This window comes from Erpetoichthys calabaricus, chromosome 9 (assembly GCF_900747795.2).
Source record: "Erpetoichthys calabaricus chromosome 9, fErpCal1.3, whole genome shotgun sequence".
Classification (NCBI taxonomy): domain Eukaryota; kingdom Metazoa; phylum Chordata; class Cladistia; order Polypteriformes; family Polypteridae; genus Erpetoichthys; species Erpetoichthys calabaricus.
Window position 1 is genome coordinate 194385155 of NC_041402.2, and position 16349 is coordinate 194401503.

Sequence of the window (16349 nt, forward strand, 5' to 3'; positions counted from 1 at the left end):
TTGTCTGTTCTGCTCTCAGTGTTAGATGTTATCTGAGTTTCTCTGTCAGTCCCAGCTCTCAGGTCCTGAGATGGTTTCATTCACAGAATGGAGGAATGACGAAATGCCAGGCGGAAGTTTACTAGCTTTGCCAGCAGTTCTAAAAAAATTCTAAATATTCATGAAGCTCTTGTGGTGTGTTTGTAAGCAGGAAGCGGATCAGCTCAAGTGACATCAGCGGAGGAGCTCAAGTGGCCTCGGGGTGTGTGCCAGCACCCTTTTGGTGACAGGGTTGCTCTTTTTGATAGGATTGATTAACAACACGAACCCACCAACTCAGCAGGGAGCCTCCTGCACGGGCGGGTCAGAAATGCTTTGAATGTTTAGTGGATTGTTAAGTCGTTCGTTATCTTCATACCTTATTTGTGACTAATTAGCATCTGAGGCATCATCAGGCATATTTCAGGTATCCAAAATGTGGCTACAAAGTGAGCACCCATCAGCCAAACACAAGTGCTGAGCTCAGCAATGCCAAACAAAAACAGTCAGGCTGCCATGTGCTGCACTTGTCAGACCGTCGTGGTGCAACTTCTAGAGCCGGAGCCCCCCTGGGCACAAGAAGGAGAGGGAAACCCCATAGAGCCCCGTGCAATCGAGTCTAACTGCAGACCTCCAGTGTCAGGCCTCTCCCATGACTGCAACAGTTAAAGGACACTAGGACATCGTTCAGGGGTTAGTGATGTGTGTGTGTAAGTAGACATGGAGGACAAGTGGAAATACACAAAAACATGTAAACACATAAAAAAGTGCACTAACATTATAAATGGACGAGGGGGGCAACTTTGAAGACAACGGACAACTTCCTGTTTGGCAGGAACTGAAAAACTCGTCTAAAACATCTAAGCGCACAACTCAAATCTCAGCGTGCTCTCCTGTGAATGGAAGACTTCATGAGGTCACATCTCCAAAAATACGGGGACTGTTTGTGGAAGAGCCACACAGGGGTCTGCCACTGGAGGCCTGCAGCAAGACCCTTCTACTGGACAGGGCACAAGTCCCTGGCAGGCCCACCACACACACACACACATCAACTCACTGAAAACACACATCTTCATGGCTGTGGGAAGGAAAACCCAAGCAGACAAACAGAAGAACAAAAAATGGATGCAGGACTCGGCCCAGGAGCCATGAGGCAGCAGGACTGCCCACTGTGCCACCCTGTCACACATAAATCAGATATGAGTCAGATAGGCCAAGCAGGAGGACTTGCACTGCAAGTGGTGGACGTGCCAACAGCCTGAAAGAAAAAGAGTCTGAGTTTGAAGGGGGCACCACCCACTTAGAACTGGCACAATGGAAGCTCTACCAGGGCACCGGCTTTTGGTATCTGCTTTCTAGCAGGACCTCAAAGAGACTGAGAGAGAGATTCATTACTCATCCTGTCATTTATCAAGTCTACTTACTGCAAGTTGGAGAGGCACAGTTGGCAGAGCAAGTGCCAGGTGGCAGGAAACATCAAGGATTAGAATCAAAGAGCAGACTTATGCCAACTTATGGTGTTATGTAGAAAATGGCTGTCTACATCTATCTATCTATCTATCTATCTATCTATCTATCTATCTATCTATCTATCTATCTATCTATCTATCTATCTATCTATCTATCTATCTATCTATCTATCTATCATATAGTGCCTTTCACAGATCTATCTATCTATCTATCTATCTATCTATCTATCTATCTATCTATCTATCTATCTATCTATCTATCTATCTATCTATCATATAGTGCCTTTCACTCTATCTATCTATCTATCTATCTATCTATCTATCTATCTATCTATCTATCTATCTATCTATCTATCTATCTATCTATCTATCTATCTATCTATCTATCATATAGTGCCTTTCACTCTATCTATCTATCTATCTATCTATCTATCTATCTATCTATCTATCTATCTATCTATCTATCTATCTATCTATCTATCTATCTATCTATCTATCTATCATATAGTGCCTTTCTCATCTCTCTCTCTCATATTTTTCGTTTATTATTCAGCAGTTTCTTTCAGTTCTTGTCACTGTAATTCATTTTTTATTTTTAATTGCCGTATTGTTGATTCCTCCGCCACCCCAAAGCACACAGACGTGTAATGAAGGTGCGAAGCTGAATGGCCTGATTGAAGTTTCTCTTCCTTCCCATCTTGGTGCCCTGAGTTCTGCTGACTCGTCACATTTTTCTCAGTGAGGTCCTGTGAACGCTGAAGCCATAAAGAGCTGGCAGTGCCAGGTCAGCACACCCCCTGTGGGGGGGGTCGGTTTGTCTGCCAAGGAGTTTGTTGTGCAGTAAATTCCTTTTGCGTGAGTGCCAGCTCATAGGCGGCTGATTCAGGGGCCTCTTTGAAGAGCTTGGCAAGCTGAAGGGCTGTCACGGTATGAAGGTGGGCCTGTGAGGACACGTCTGCATGTGGGGCACTCAGAGCTCTGGCCAGATGTCTCCTCTCCAGCTGTGGTGTTTTATCTCCTTGTGTCTCACACTGCGGTCACCAGAGGAGCTGCACAGAGGTCTCCACATAATTGTCCACTGGCACGTCAATGATGACTTCCTCCAGACTGGTTTGGTTTTCTATTTTTGATGTTTTTTTAGAAGTGCTAAGTGGGCAGGACTGGTGAGCTCTATTGGGCTAAATGGCCTCTTCTCATCCAGATTGTTGCTCATGCACGTGTCCACACCCCTGGTCACAGATGAGCCCCACTGAAGTTTTTATAAGCACTGCAGCCAAATTAAATGAAAGCTAACTGAAAACACGGATGCCATTGCCATGTATGGTCCAGCACAACTGAAACCGCCTGATCCCACCATTGGCACCAAATTGGAAATACAGCTTTTACTACGACTTATCATATCTACTGTACCAGCTGAGAAGGTCATTATTATTACTTGTGTGGCCATTAGAAATGAGTCTCTGTCCCTTTCTTATAAGGGATATGAAAGAACTAAAAACCAATTATCCCACTGGTGCCACCAATTTAAGCTAAACGTCATTTGGCAATTTCAATGTATGGACTGTGCCAACCAAACGCTCATTTATCACACCACTAGCACATCATTAAATGAATGCTCTTTGTATAAGGGTTGTGGTCATTTCATTTATTCCACTGCTGACACCAATTTAAGGGTGCCGGCCATCTTTTTTCTAGAGTAAAAACAAATTGTCCTATGACTGTGCCATGCCACGCATGCTGGCTCACACTAGAGGTAGGTGGCACCCCACCGGGGCACGAGGGGGCGCTGTCGCTAGCTGTGTCGTCTCCTTTCTCCCCTGCAGCTCCGAGGAGCCACCCAGTGAGGGAAATTAGCCCCGCCCCCTTATAAAGAAGCCCGACTGCCTCCACTGAGCTGCCATTTGTGACTGATAGCTGACGACTTCTTTGTCAAAGAGGCTCACCGGAGCCCTCGTTTTCTTTCGGGTTTTGCCCCGCCGGTTTATGCCTTTTCTTGCCAGTAGACGCTTGCTTAAGTTTCAAGAGGAAGAGTCAGAGGTTAAAAGGGACGACGCGGCTGGCATCCCCAACTATTTTCAGCTTGTCACCCGCATCCCAAGTGCCACACACATTCAAACTGAAGCTCTCTATTAGGGCTTATCACCATTTCTGACACATCCCACCGCTACCACCAACAACGAAGCTTCCCGACCGGATATTAGCCACCTTTACGTATGGTAGGTGGAGTGGCTGAGAACACGTCACTCCTCCACCGCCGCCAGTTTAAATGGGTGTTTGTTGTAGCCCTCCTTCATATAGAATATGGAACCACCATAAAGTAAGTATCCCACTGCTGCCACCAATTTAAACTTGTGTGCTTCTTTACAATTGAAAATCCTCCGTCCCCCCAAAGCCACCAATTAAAATTAAATCACGTATATAGTTCAGGTGACACCTTTACCTCGGGTGATATTTGAGAGGCCCCCTTCTTTTTTGCTTTCTCCAGCTATTGAAGCCCCCCACCCCCCCCACTCTTTGTCACACAGTGGCAGCAGCAGGCCTTGATCCCCCAACTTCAGGGTTTCCAGTCCAACGTCTTCATCCCCTCTGCTTCTTTATATGTTGATATATGAAATTCATAATCCCACCGTTGCCACCAAGTTCAGCTTGTGCTCTTTCCTAATTGCTCTTTCCATTCACACAATGGCATGTGAGGCACTAAATTTAACCCTACACCTTATTAGGAAACCTCACTTTCTGTTTTCTCCTGTCACCGCCCTCGCACCTCACATTCTTTGTCTCCCAGTTAAGGCCCCATTCCTCCCCCCTGAGTCATTCCGCCGCAGGCTGCGCTGATCCATCCACATCCAGATTCAAAGAGAACATCCGGGCCTGCCGCGGCTTGTCCTGGGAGAGCAGGAGGAATTGCATTTCTTTCGATTGTTAAAGCGGGCACACCTGTCATCACTCATCCAGCAGGACTTCCACCAGCTGGTTACCATGCCACCTGTATGAAAGCAGCCAGGAGGGCCCCTAACAAAACCCCCCTACTGGGCCCTCAGGTCTGCCTTCATTTGTCGGGGGGGGGCACTGGACCCGTGATGAATCTGAGGGGGTGCCCACTCCATCTTCTCATCCCGCCATGTTTGGAGTTTTTAAACGGTGCATAGCATTGGAGCTCCACCAGCAGCCTGGCAAATGTTGGCATACAAACGTATGGGATTTGGGGCAACCCTCAGCAGGGCAGGAGTGTTTTCCAGTCCTGTTGCTCCACTGGGGGACCCTGGCTGCTGCTTTGTGTACTTCTGTTCAGAGCTCCAGCTGTGCCCAGCTTTGAGTGGACTGACTGGCACTCAGGGGTCGCCCACTGCCATTGTCCTCATGTGATGACAGGAATGCCATTAATGCTGCCCGGTGGTCCCTGATCTGTGATAAGCCCAGCAATGTTGTGATTCTAGCAGGTTAGTCTGGTGCCCCCTGCAGGCCAGGTTTAATGCCCCTTGAATTGTCCACCGTGCCCAGCCACTCCTCCTCTGAATACTTTAAAGCAGTCGTTCTTAGGAGTTTTGAAGCATCTTGTCCATTTGTCCCTTTCAGAAAGGCGCTATATAAGGGAAGGGCTGATTACGGGTCTGTTTGCCTCATCCATACTTTGGATGTGTTCTTGTAACGGGACATTCCCTGTTGAAAGGCGCTATATAAAAGTTGACTGTCGGTTTGTTTGCCCCTCCCGTCTGCTATCCTGCATCTTTTTAAATGCAGTACTTGTACTTTCCACATATTTTTTTGAAGTGTCTTAACATAGAAAGGCGCTATATAAATGAAGAGCCAGTTAGTAGTTTGTTCAACCCCCCACCCCCCCGACTGTTGTGACCCTGCTTGATTCACTTCACGTGTCTCCCTTGAAATTGCTTAACTATTGCACGTTTGATGTGTTCTTGTAAAGCATGTTGCCATGACATTCCCTGTTGAAAGGCGCTATATATAAATGAATGGTGGGTTACTGCATGGTTTGCCATTTTGATTAAGACCCTGCATGACTCACCTTCACTGCCTCTTTGAAACACCTGGGCCTTGGGAGTCTTGTTGAAAAGTGTCCCTATAAGCATTCCCACAGGTGGCGCTATATAAATAAAAATCTGGCTGCCTCTCCGTATCAATCCCTACCCCCGCTTCATTTACTTCTCCCACCTCTTCTGTAAATTTTAAATAATTATGCTTGGTGTTTCTTGTGGAAAGGAGCTATATTGATTGCTGATATGCCCCCCTCCCCCCCCCCAGCTGATTCACTTTGCCTGCCTTTCCTGCATTCATTTAACGTCTGTGCTGGTGATGTGTCCATCCAACCATCCATCCATCCATCCATTTTCCAACCCGCTGAATCGAACACAGGGTCACGGGGGTCTGCTGGAGCCAATCCCAGCCAACACAGGGCACAAGGCAGGGTGCTAACCCACCGCAGGACACACACAAACACACACCAAGCACACACTAGGGCCAATTTAGAATCGCCAGTCCACCTAACCTGCATGTCTTTGGACTGTGGGAGGAAACCCACGCAGACACGGGAAGAACATGCAAACTCCACGCAGGGAGGGGTGATGTGTCCTTGTAAAACAAATTGGCCTGGCACTCCCAATCGAAAGGCATTATATTAAGGTTGGGTAGTGTACCCCTCTCAGATGTAGCTCATGTCTCCCATCTCTTTTCCAATCTTTAAATAACTGCTTTGCATTTATCTTTGTAAGAATCTTAGCATGACATTCGCTGTTGAAAGGCGCTATATATATGAATTGTGGGTTACTGCATGGTTTGCCATTTTGATTAAGACCCTGCATGATTCACCTTCACTGCCTCTGTGAAACACCTGGGTTTTGGGAGTCTTGTTGAAATGTGTCCCTATTAGCATTCCCACAGGCGGCGCTGTATAAATGAAAATCTGGATGCCTCTCCACATCACCCCCCCCTGCTTCATTTACTTCTGTAAATTTTAAATAATTGTATTTTGTGCCTATTTTTTTAAAACAGATTTAAGGCGCTATATAGATGAAAGGCTGTGTGATGGTTTGCACACCCCTCTCAGTGAGGACCTGTGTGATTCGCCTTTCTGCACTCATTAAGCTACCTGTTTTTTTGTAAAGCACCTTTCATGGCAGTCCCCCTAGAAAGGCACTATAGTAATGAAAGCTTGGTCACTGGCCAGCCTCTTATGGTCATATTCCCTGTAGAAAGGCGCTATATAAACTAAGTGGTCTCTTTACCCGTCTCATGACCCTGCATGTTTCACTTTTCTGTTGAATGGCACTATATAAATGACAGGTGGACTGCTGATTTGTTTGTCCCTTGTGGTCACTGAGCCCCCTGACTAGTTAATTTAATGACAGTTTCTACAGAAAGGCGCTATATGAATGAAGAGCCGGTTACCAGTTTGTGCCCACGCACACACTCAGGTGTCATGTCTCACTCCCACCATGCAGCCGTTTCTCCAGATATTTTCTCCATGAGTGCAATGTGTAGTTTCGAGGAGCGGTGACGGTGCCTGTCAAAGAATGTCAGTCGTGGGAAACGCTGGCGGCAGGTGTGGCAGCACAAAGTGGGTGTGGTGGGAGGTAACAGCAGAGGCACAGATGCCAACTCGACTCCCACTCCAAACGTTTCCACCTGGACGAAGCACTGGGAGGCACAGAACTCCATGTCCTTTCATGGAAGGCGCAGCTCCTCACCCACATGGTGCCTAGAAAGAGCATGGAAAATGCCACTGGTGTCACAGTTGGGACAAGTCCAGGTTCTGCTGCCACTCCTGAGGTCGCAAATAAATTTGCATTTCTAAAAATGCATACCAAGGCACACGCCGTCTGAATGCCATGTTATCTGTGACCCAGATCTAGAAGCCGGTGTGACGCCATCAGACCTGCTTTGCAGTTCCCTTCATTGGAAACCTGAGGTTAAAGATTAGTTGATGTGCAGGCAGAGATGTGACAGACGTGTCACCTACAGAGGGCAGTGGCCACAAGACATGGACCACCGAACAGAGGATATGCCCCAAACATGTGCCCAATGGGTGCCTTCTACTCTGAGGGGGCAGTACTGCCCACTGTGGGAGGTCAATATGTCGCAGGATGCCCCTTTAGCTGTAACCCGTCTTCACGTCATGAGGGGCACTGCAGCCACGCTCACACTTGGCACAGACTGCATGCCAAATCTCACTGTACCCATCTTGCCCTCTAGGTTTTCGAATATCCATATAGTGCTTCACAGCTGCAGTGCAATGTTCTGCTGACACCTGCCATGCATGAGTGCCCTAAACCCCTGCCCACTGTGCCCACCCAGTAGGATCTGCATTATCTGAAAAGGAGGACTGAACCTGGATACTGGCATTCATTTTGGAATTTCAACAGAGATTTGAAGAATTTTCATTAGAGCATTCACTTGGCACTTCTGCTTTGTTTTCAGTTGATTCACTTTTGCGTGGTGCCCTGTTTCACTGGTGTGCCACTTTATGTTATGACACCCTAGACTGGCATACATCTTTTTGTGTGTCTCCTTGCCACTCATATGCCACCCTTTTGTTCCAGACTGTCCATTTCCAGTTCTTATTATAGGACAGTAGAAGGCCTAAATAGAAGAAGGGTACTCACTAGGCTCTGGGGCCCACCCTCAGGTGCCAACACGCCATACAGAAACACATTGACTCAGGTGTGCCATATGGGCTCAGTAGGTTTATTGAGATGTTGATCTTCACATTTCTGCAAAGGTAAAAGAGACAAATAAAAGTGAGATCACAAGTGCCCATTAAGGGTACCACCAGAGCTCACCCAGGCTGGAGCCTCCTCATCACTTTTCACACTGCCACTCATCTACAGGTGTCCAATCATGTGGAGGCTCATGGTGAGTGCCAGGCCCTGTAGTGTGGAAACAGACCTGATGCCCATAAAGCATGCCAACTGTCTGGTGGACCCATGAGGTCCAGTACGGCATTGATTGGATTGGTTTTGGGTGAACATAATGCAATGCCCAGTGTCCCGTGATGCCAGTCCCCAGGCCTATTCAGTAGAATTAACTTTCTCAAGTGTTCATGGGTGCCCCCTTGGCATGACCAAGCATTGCACATCAGTGCCAGTCTCTAGGCCTTCTAAGGCTTTATGTCTGGCACACTCATGGTGCCCAGTCTGATTGCAGCCAGCCCCCCAATTGTTTTGACTTTTGGGGTAACATAATGCGGATGCATGTGCTGTGATGCCAGTCTTCAAATTCCTTCAAAGGCATTCATGGGTGCCCCCTTGATTTTACCAGACTCTAAAAAGTGGTCTATGGACCAGTCAGGCTGGCTATGGAGGGTTCTTACCATGGGGGGCATGAGATACCCAGCATGTCACTCAGCACAATCCATGAAGTATGCTGTTGGTATTGTAAGCCTATCAGCTGAGGTGGGCAGCCCACCATTATCTAACCCCCTCTAGCGATGAAGACACTTACTGACAGTGTAAGACTCGTCCACTGTGTCACAGAAACCTGCAGACAGACAAGCAGCAGATTAGTTACAGATGGGCAGCAGCCCAGACTCGCCTCCCCCCAAAAGCCCCCCAACGGTGTCCACTTGCCATATCGGGGGAAGTAGTAGACCAAGTCTTCTGTGATACCCTGAGAGGCGGCCAGCCCCTCAAACTTCTCGATCATCTGGTCCGACAGGTCCACCGACCTACCTGTGGTTAGAAGGAGGAGATGAAGTGAGTGGTGTGTCCCTGGACTGACCAGTAGGTGGCACTGTGGGTCACAGTGAGTCCTTATCTCTTGTTGTAGTCCTGTATGGTGCCCCCTGGTGGCCTGATGCTTTACTGCACCTTTGCTGACATAAGGCATTCATGTGGTGTGATGTCCATGTGTGTGGCCTCTCCTGTGTTCACAGTGTATAAAGCCCACATAGAGACCCCCACAGACCCCATCTGGTTTTAACATGCAGTAAATATCACCTGCTCTCATTCTACTTCTAGCAAGTGCAGAGCAGAAAAGGGATGAGCAAAGGGAGAGTGCGCCTATGCCCACCAGTCTCTGGACACAACCTCTTCAAAGTGCTGCTGTCTGCCAGCTCCTGTGCCCCCAACTAACTAAGGGCAGGTTTTACCTGCAGACCCCTTCCTCTTTATGACCTCTTCAAGCCCCTGACTGACACTCCACTCCTGTTTGCCCCGGTGATCTCCACCATGTCCCAAAGTGCCACCAGTGCCATCACTTTGCTGAGCACCTTTTCCTTTTGCAGCCCACACTCAGCTCGTTTAACCAATCAGATTTCTAGGACTGATGCAGACTGAACTCCAGGTTGGCCAATCAGCCTTTCTCTGGAGGCTGTCCATCTGATTGGATGCCATATATGTCAGTCAAAGCCAGAGAGGCGGCTCAGATCTCACTGGATTGGTGGCTCAGTCAGCTGCTGAAGCTCTCTTGGGTCTGCTGAATTCACATTAGGTGGGCCTGTACAGGTAATGCTGTTATGGTCACATGTCTGCTATCAGCCAGTCAGAACACAGCTAAAGAGGCACATGCTGTTGTTTTATTCTGTCACAGCCAAATGTTGTGGAAGTTCAGCAACATGAAGCTGTTGACAAGATGAGCTAATGGCGTAATGACCTCATCCCACGTCACCGATATCCTTAATTTGAACTTGTGCAAACCCCCCCCCCCCCTAACTAAAAGCCTTGTGGTGACTCCACCATTTGTACATACCATACAGCTTCATGGTGATCATATTCTGTTTCTGGAGGTACATGATGGCATAGGTGGCGTAGTCCGTGTCACCCACCACAATGGTCAGGTCATTCGCTTTCCTCTTTCCTGCAGCAGAAGAAACATTCATGAGGTGACAAATCTGAATTAGAGGAAGTTCCCTGCACCTCTCATGGATAGAGCAACACCTAGCGGACGGCACCTTCAGGTTCACGACTTCTGGCTGACTTCAAAAGGCAAACAGTAAGCTGCAGTCCTCCTGCACGGCTACCTTTCTGGGCCATCAGCCCACGCACCCCTCGAATCAGGGACAGTCGTCACCTTCAAGTGCTATGGCCGCTCGTAGTGAAATAAATAAGCTGAAAACCATATGGAGCTTCCGCCGGGGGTCCTCCAAACCCCCCGACACGCGCAGTTTGAGTTGTATGAATGGCGCCCCTCATTGTCTACAGCGCCAATTCAGCATTCTTAGACCTCGTTGTATTTGGGGTCTCCTTGGTGTCTGGACCGCGCGCCCCTTGAGTTACCAGAACGACGCCCTTGAGTGTCCGTAGTGCGACCATTTTAACGGAGTGAGCACCGCTCGAGTGACATAACCCCACCCCCCACCCCCCATTCAGGAGCGCATGCCCCTTAATATTCACAAACGGCGCCCCTCGGGTGACAGCGTCCTAACTAAGCGGTCGCCTATGTCGCCTTACGAATCGACCAGCTGTGGGCGTCGCCGGCTGTCTTTTTTAATATTTGGCGTTGTATTCATTGTCTGTTGTTGACATTACATTTGTGTCACTAGTCTGGGGGAGACACACAAGTGACAATATGGTTGTGCTGGGGACACACGACAAGACGCCGGGACCCGCAGTTGTCGCTTGATGAGGAAATGAACGGCCGGCGCTTTAGGCGCGAAGAGCCTGACATCTTGTGGCGAGTGTGTGTTACTACAAGCACGCCGCTGCATTGTTAATAGCAGGGGGTATCGAATGTGCGACAATTTGTTATAAAATGATATCCTGTTAAATGACACATTTTGTATATATCCATCCACCCATTATCCAACCCGCTATATCCTAACTACAGAGTCACGGGGGTCTGCTGGAGCCAATCCCAGCCAACACAGTGTGTAAGGCAGGAAATAAACCCCGGGCAGGACGCCAGCCCACCGCAGGGCACACACACACACATACACCAGCACACCAAGCACATTACATACTATATGTTTATTGTATAAAACATTTTTTTGCATCACTTACAGTTTCATATATTTTGTGCTTTCACTCACTCTTTCATCTTTAAATGCCTTTGTAACCATTACAGTGATGAGATGGAGTTTATCTTGGCAGCACTGGGCACTAGGAGGCAGGGTGCCCACCCAACACAATGTTTGACATTCCTTGTCGCTTGATTAAATATCCACCTATCTGTTTCTGCACTCAACCATCTGCTGCTCTTCTCCTCTTTCTGCTCCAGTTAATTGTCACAGGGGCCACAGGCTACACACACACCCACACGAGTGACACGTCAGGTGACATTCTCAAAGCCACTTAATTCTCAGGGGGTCAGAGTGCCTCTCGACAGCATTGGGCGCAGGGCAGGAAGCAACTCTGCTCAAGACTCCAGTCCATCACAGGGCCCAGTCATGGCACACACAGGGTGCCAGTTAAACTGAGGGGCACATCTTTGGAATGTGGTGTGGGGCAGTGGCACCATATGGCCTGGTGATACATTTGTATTTAGGAATAACTGTATAATGCCTCAGACCCTGTATGCCTGGGTGCCACTATTTCAGCCATTCGGGGGGCATAGTGGGTGTCCTGCTGATCGCAGGTGATGCCAATATTCTCACAAATGGGGTGGATTGTCCTCCTCTGCTTAACTAAATGTCAGCTTTGTCTAATTAAAGGCTTACTAAAGAAATGAACTCTTGGATGTTTTTGTAAGACACTGAACTTTATTTGGATTTTTGGATTGGATTCCATGTACTTTGTTTGTGTTATATAGCGCCTGCAAATCAGCTACAGAGCGATGGCTAATGGGGGCAGCTGAAGTGTTTCACTGCGAGTCACGGACATCGGGGTGCAGCCTTTTGCTTTTATATAGCGCCTTTCTTTGTCCTTCATCGTGGGCACTGGCACAGCTAGTGATTGATGCCAGGTCACTTGTGGACACTGAACTGGCACTCTTTTGTATTATATAGCGCCTTTCTGTGGAATGTGTCCTGGCAGCACTGGAGGAGAACCGTTCCTGGACAGCATCCAACACAATTCCCTGCTGTTTTAGGGTTAAACTCATCCTGATATTCCTTGAAATTCCTGACCAAGACCACCTTGATGCCTCGTGAACCCCTGCAGGTGAGGTGATGTGCTCAGGGGCTGCACAAAGAGGCGGCAGTGAGGCCAAGCTGGCATCTTTTATATAGTGCCTTTCACCATTGTGAATATGTGCTGACCTGTCCTACAAATGTCCCACTGCTGTGCCTGTGACACAGATGTCCCCTGCCGTGCCTTCGACGTTGTCACGTTTTCTTCTGACAGAACATTGGAAACTCCAGCAGGAAAAACAACCCAAGCCACCCAATCCAAATTTCTCTTTTGGGCTCTGCCCGTGCCTGTCAGATGACACACTTAATGTGTGCCACGCCATCATAAGGTCTTGACGAGTGACCGAGATGGAGGAGGCCCTTGTCATCTACCCTGTGTTCCAAGTGGCGGCCATTGCACCGGCCAGTCGGGCACAGGACTCACCTTTGAGGACAAACTTGCCAGCCTTGTCGGTCAGGGCCAAGGTCTGCCGCAGGTCCCAACACTGCAGGTTTCTGTGGGGAGAAGAGAGGAGCCTTAGTGCGTTGGCATGAAGAGCGGCGCCAGCATGCAAACCTCCTGCCAAGTTCCTGGCACCTTAAATGGAGGAAGAGAAGCCACATAGAACCAAGATGTTGTTTCTCAGCCTGTGTTGTTTCGTTCTGAGACCCATTGGGGGGGGGGGGGGGGGGTTATGACGGGGTCATCCCTTTGGTGAATTGAGCGCCATTGGCATAGTGAGAGACAGGGGAACATAATTGTTCCTCGCATCATACATTGTATTACCAAAAATGTTTGTGATGCGCCACCTGTTGGAATGACAAATGCAAAGCATTTTATTATGACATGCAGTACAAGACACATTCCAATAGATGGCGCACTGCAAAAGTTAAGACTGCACTCTATGCTGATTACTTATACTTGAACCCATCTTAGATGGCTACCACAACAAGTATTTATAAAAATCCCACAGTCCACCTCACAGCGCCAGTCATGGCTGCCATTGTTTAATTGTAATTGCAGTATCTTTATTTACTGCCATCCCATGACAGTGTGCCCTCTGTGATGCCACTCATCTGTCCATCCATTGTCTAAAACCGCTCACCCAGAGCAGTGGTGCGGAGAAGCTTGAGCCTACCCCAGCAAACATGGATGGGATGGGGGGCACCAGGTTGCCAGTCATGCTGGTCATTAAACCAATGAGTGTGGATTTCATTTTATTTGGCGTTCATCATCTACTCACAGCTTGCGCAGCGTGCTGATGGCCACGGTCTCCTTGGCCTCGGTGGGGTGGCTCAGCTGAATCGTGGTGGCCTCCACCCGAAAGTTGTTCTCCCGCAGGTAGTTGCACTTGGAAGCCACGCCAACTAGGTACCACTTTCCAAGGAACTGTGGGCAGAGAGAAGAAGGAGGAGACCAGAAAAGTCAGTCAGGGAGGTGAACAACGTTCAATTACTCTTTATACCATTGGGCAGAGTAAGACCCTTCTGGGTGACCATCCAAGGGGAACTCTTCATTGGCATGAGGTGGCACTGAGGCCAGCAACAACATGGGGTACTGGAGCAGCCTTGGGGAGGACGCCAGACACAGACGAGGACTAGAAGTGGGAGGACCCTAAACACTGTGCCACCATGCTGGCAGTCATTATTTTTATCACCATTATCATCATCATCATCATCATCATATGGATCCAACTAAAGGGAACCAACCCTGGAGAGAGGGTAGTGCCAGTCTATTAAAGGGCCCACTCACAACCAGATGGGGCTCATTGAGAGGTGCCAGTCCAGGTCTTTAAAGGATGAAAGAGAACAAGTGGAGGACCTGAAAGAAAACCAGGGAATGTGAAAACTCCACACAGACAACGAGTGGCAATGGGATTTGAACCCAGGACCCGGGTCTGTGAGGTGGCTGCTCTAAACGCAGTGTCACCATGCTGCCAGTCATCATCATCATCATCATCATCATCTGAAACTGGCACAATCCAGTTCAGGGTGCTGGAGTAGCATTGAGGGCAGAGCAGGAGACAACCCTGGAGAGAAGGTGTCAGTCCATCTAGGAGCCCACCATCTCACACACCATCCATCCATCCATCCATTTTGTGGGTCCAGGTCAAGGGGCAGGCAGTCTAAGCAAACACACCCAGCTGTCCCAACACCCTGCTGCCTCAGCCAACTCCTCTGGGGGGACATCAAGGTGTTTCCCAGGACTGGCCAAGAGGGTCCAGGGTCTGAATGTCACACACTCTCACCCAAACTCGCCCAGGGATGATCTGGAGTCACCAATTAACATGACCTGGAGGGCTTTCCCCCCAACAGGGTTATCAAGGCTGAGAGATGGCACAAGTGTGGCAAAAGGAAGACCCCCATTGGTTAACAATTGGCATATAACCAAAGGGTGCTGAGCCCTGGTGTGTCTCAAGGACCCCCATATGTTTGTTAGCAGCACTCTTATATGGACCTATATGGAATATCATGGGCTGACTGGCACCTGGGCATCACTGGGGGTCGGCGACTGGCGGACCATTTTGTGTGTGTGTGTTAATCTGAAGGTGCAGGAGAAGACCAGCCTGGTAAATGGACTTGGGCAGGACTCACAGAGACCACGATAATACTGCAGCGAGGGTCCTTGAAAAGTTAAGAACCCACCAGGATTTCACAGATCTGTTATCGTCTGTTACGGTGGTTTACAGGACCACTCATAGTGCCAAGTCACTTCTGGAACCTTCTTGTGGACAATCCTGTTGGGAACCAAAACTGGTCCTCCAGGCTGGGGGGTTTCTAAAACGTTTCTTTTTTGTTCTTGCGACCCAATCTTGCTCTTCTATGTATCTGCAAGACCCCCCTTCCTGTTGACTGACAACACCAGGGGGGCCCAGTCCTTCTTGGAGATTCACTCCTGACAGTCATTTTTTGCCCACCCTACGGTGAATGACCACCAACAGTCATCTTTTCCCCCTTTGAGAATCGCTGTATTGGGGTTCTGTCAATCGTACCCCATGAGACCCTTGACACAACTTCTGAGACCCTCTCTATAAAATACAATGTTGGGGTCACCACTCTGCACAACCCAAAGAACCGGCAACGCATTTTGGGACCCTTAGCAACCCTCGCCCTATGGCATCGCTCTGAAGAACCCACTGTGACATCCTCGTGTGGCGTGCCCGAGGCCATTTAATTCTTTGGTGACACTTTTCATTTCTTGATGGCTTTCCTGTCATTTGTCCATCGGTTACTCCAAAGTGGGACTTTTGTCCGCTCGCCTCTGTCCTCCTCCTCTTTTTAAACCTCAATAGTCTGTCCGTGAAATAAAGGACAGTGCAAGCCCTCAGTGAGCCCCTCACCCCCGGCGAGTAGCCCACCTGGTCGAGATTGAAGTTTTTCTGGATGGCAATCTTGTCGAGGGGCTTCTCCGGCTCCTTCCTCTTCTTGGGAAGTGCGCCGCTCCCTCCTGAGAGGAGCCCAAGCAGGACTAGGAGGCACAGCCACCGGGCAGCCATCGCTTGTGAGCAGTCTGGTGGGCTCTTCACCTTTGTACACTGGAGAGCAAACAGACCGCCTTTGCCAATGATTAAACCACAGACCCTGCAATTACGGGAATACCCGCAGGGTGGGGGGTGTTTGTGGTGGGATTTGCCTCGAGATTACAAGGGGGGCCAGGAAGCCTGACGTTTTGATTGTTTTTTTTCCGGCTGACACCTTTCTCCATTTCTTTTGTTTCTCCAGTTGGACCACAAGCAGGTAAAGTGACGCGCTCAGGGTCACACAGTGGTGTCAGCAGTGGGATCTGAAGCCACAACCTCAGGGTCTGATGCCCACTACAGCACGATCTGCGTGTGTCCAGTGACCTAAAGGCTGATGTGACATTG

At 48.9% G+C, this 16349-nt stretch overlaps 1 protein-coding gene across 2 annotated transcripts; it reads right to left on the minus strand.

The window, feature by feature from the left end:
• Nucleotides 1-8165: 8165 nt before the first annotated feature.
• c8g (complement component 8, gamma polypeptide) lies at nucleotides 8166-16011 on the minus strand. Of its 2 annotated transcripts, XM_028809010.2 has the most exons (7): nucleotides 15843-16011; nucleotides 13728-13873; nucleotides 12929-12999; nucleotides 10188-10295; nucleotides 9068-9169; nucleotides 8943-8978; nucleotides 8166-8212 (listed from the first exon to the last, which is right to left on the minus strand). In XM_028809010.2, exons 1-7 carry the CDS (start codon nucleotides 15978-15980, stop codon nucleotides 8205-8207), a joined length of 609 nt encoding a protein of 202 aa, XP_028664843.1. In that variant the 5' UTR covers nucleotides 15981-16011; the 3' UTR covers nucleotides 8166-8204. The 2 variants fall into 2 exon arrangements, with proteins under 2 accessions (XP_028664843.1, XP_051788287.1); XM_051932327.1 differs by having other exon boundaries at nucleotides 8166-8978.
• Nucleotides 16012-16349: the final 338 nt, after the last annotated feature.

Bases quoted from the DNA above. Each gene is read 5' to 3' on its own strand.
- c8g (XM_051932327.1), bottom strand. From the start codon at position 15,980: ATGGCTGCCCGGTGGCTGTGCCTCCTAGTCCTGCTTGGGCTCCTCTCA. The intron at 13,000-13,727 runs GTGAGTAGATGA...TTCTCCCCACAG, and splicing joins ATCAGCACGCTGCGCAAGCT to AAACCTGCAGTGTTGGGACC. The intron at 10,296-12,928 runs GTGAGTCCTGTG...CTTCTGCTGCAG, and splicing joins TGGCAAGTTTGTCCTCAAAG to GAAAGAGGAAAGCGAATGAC.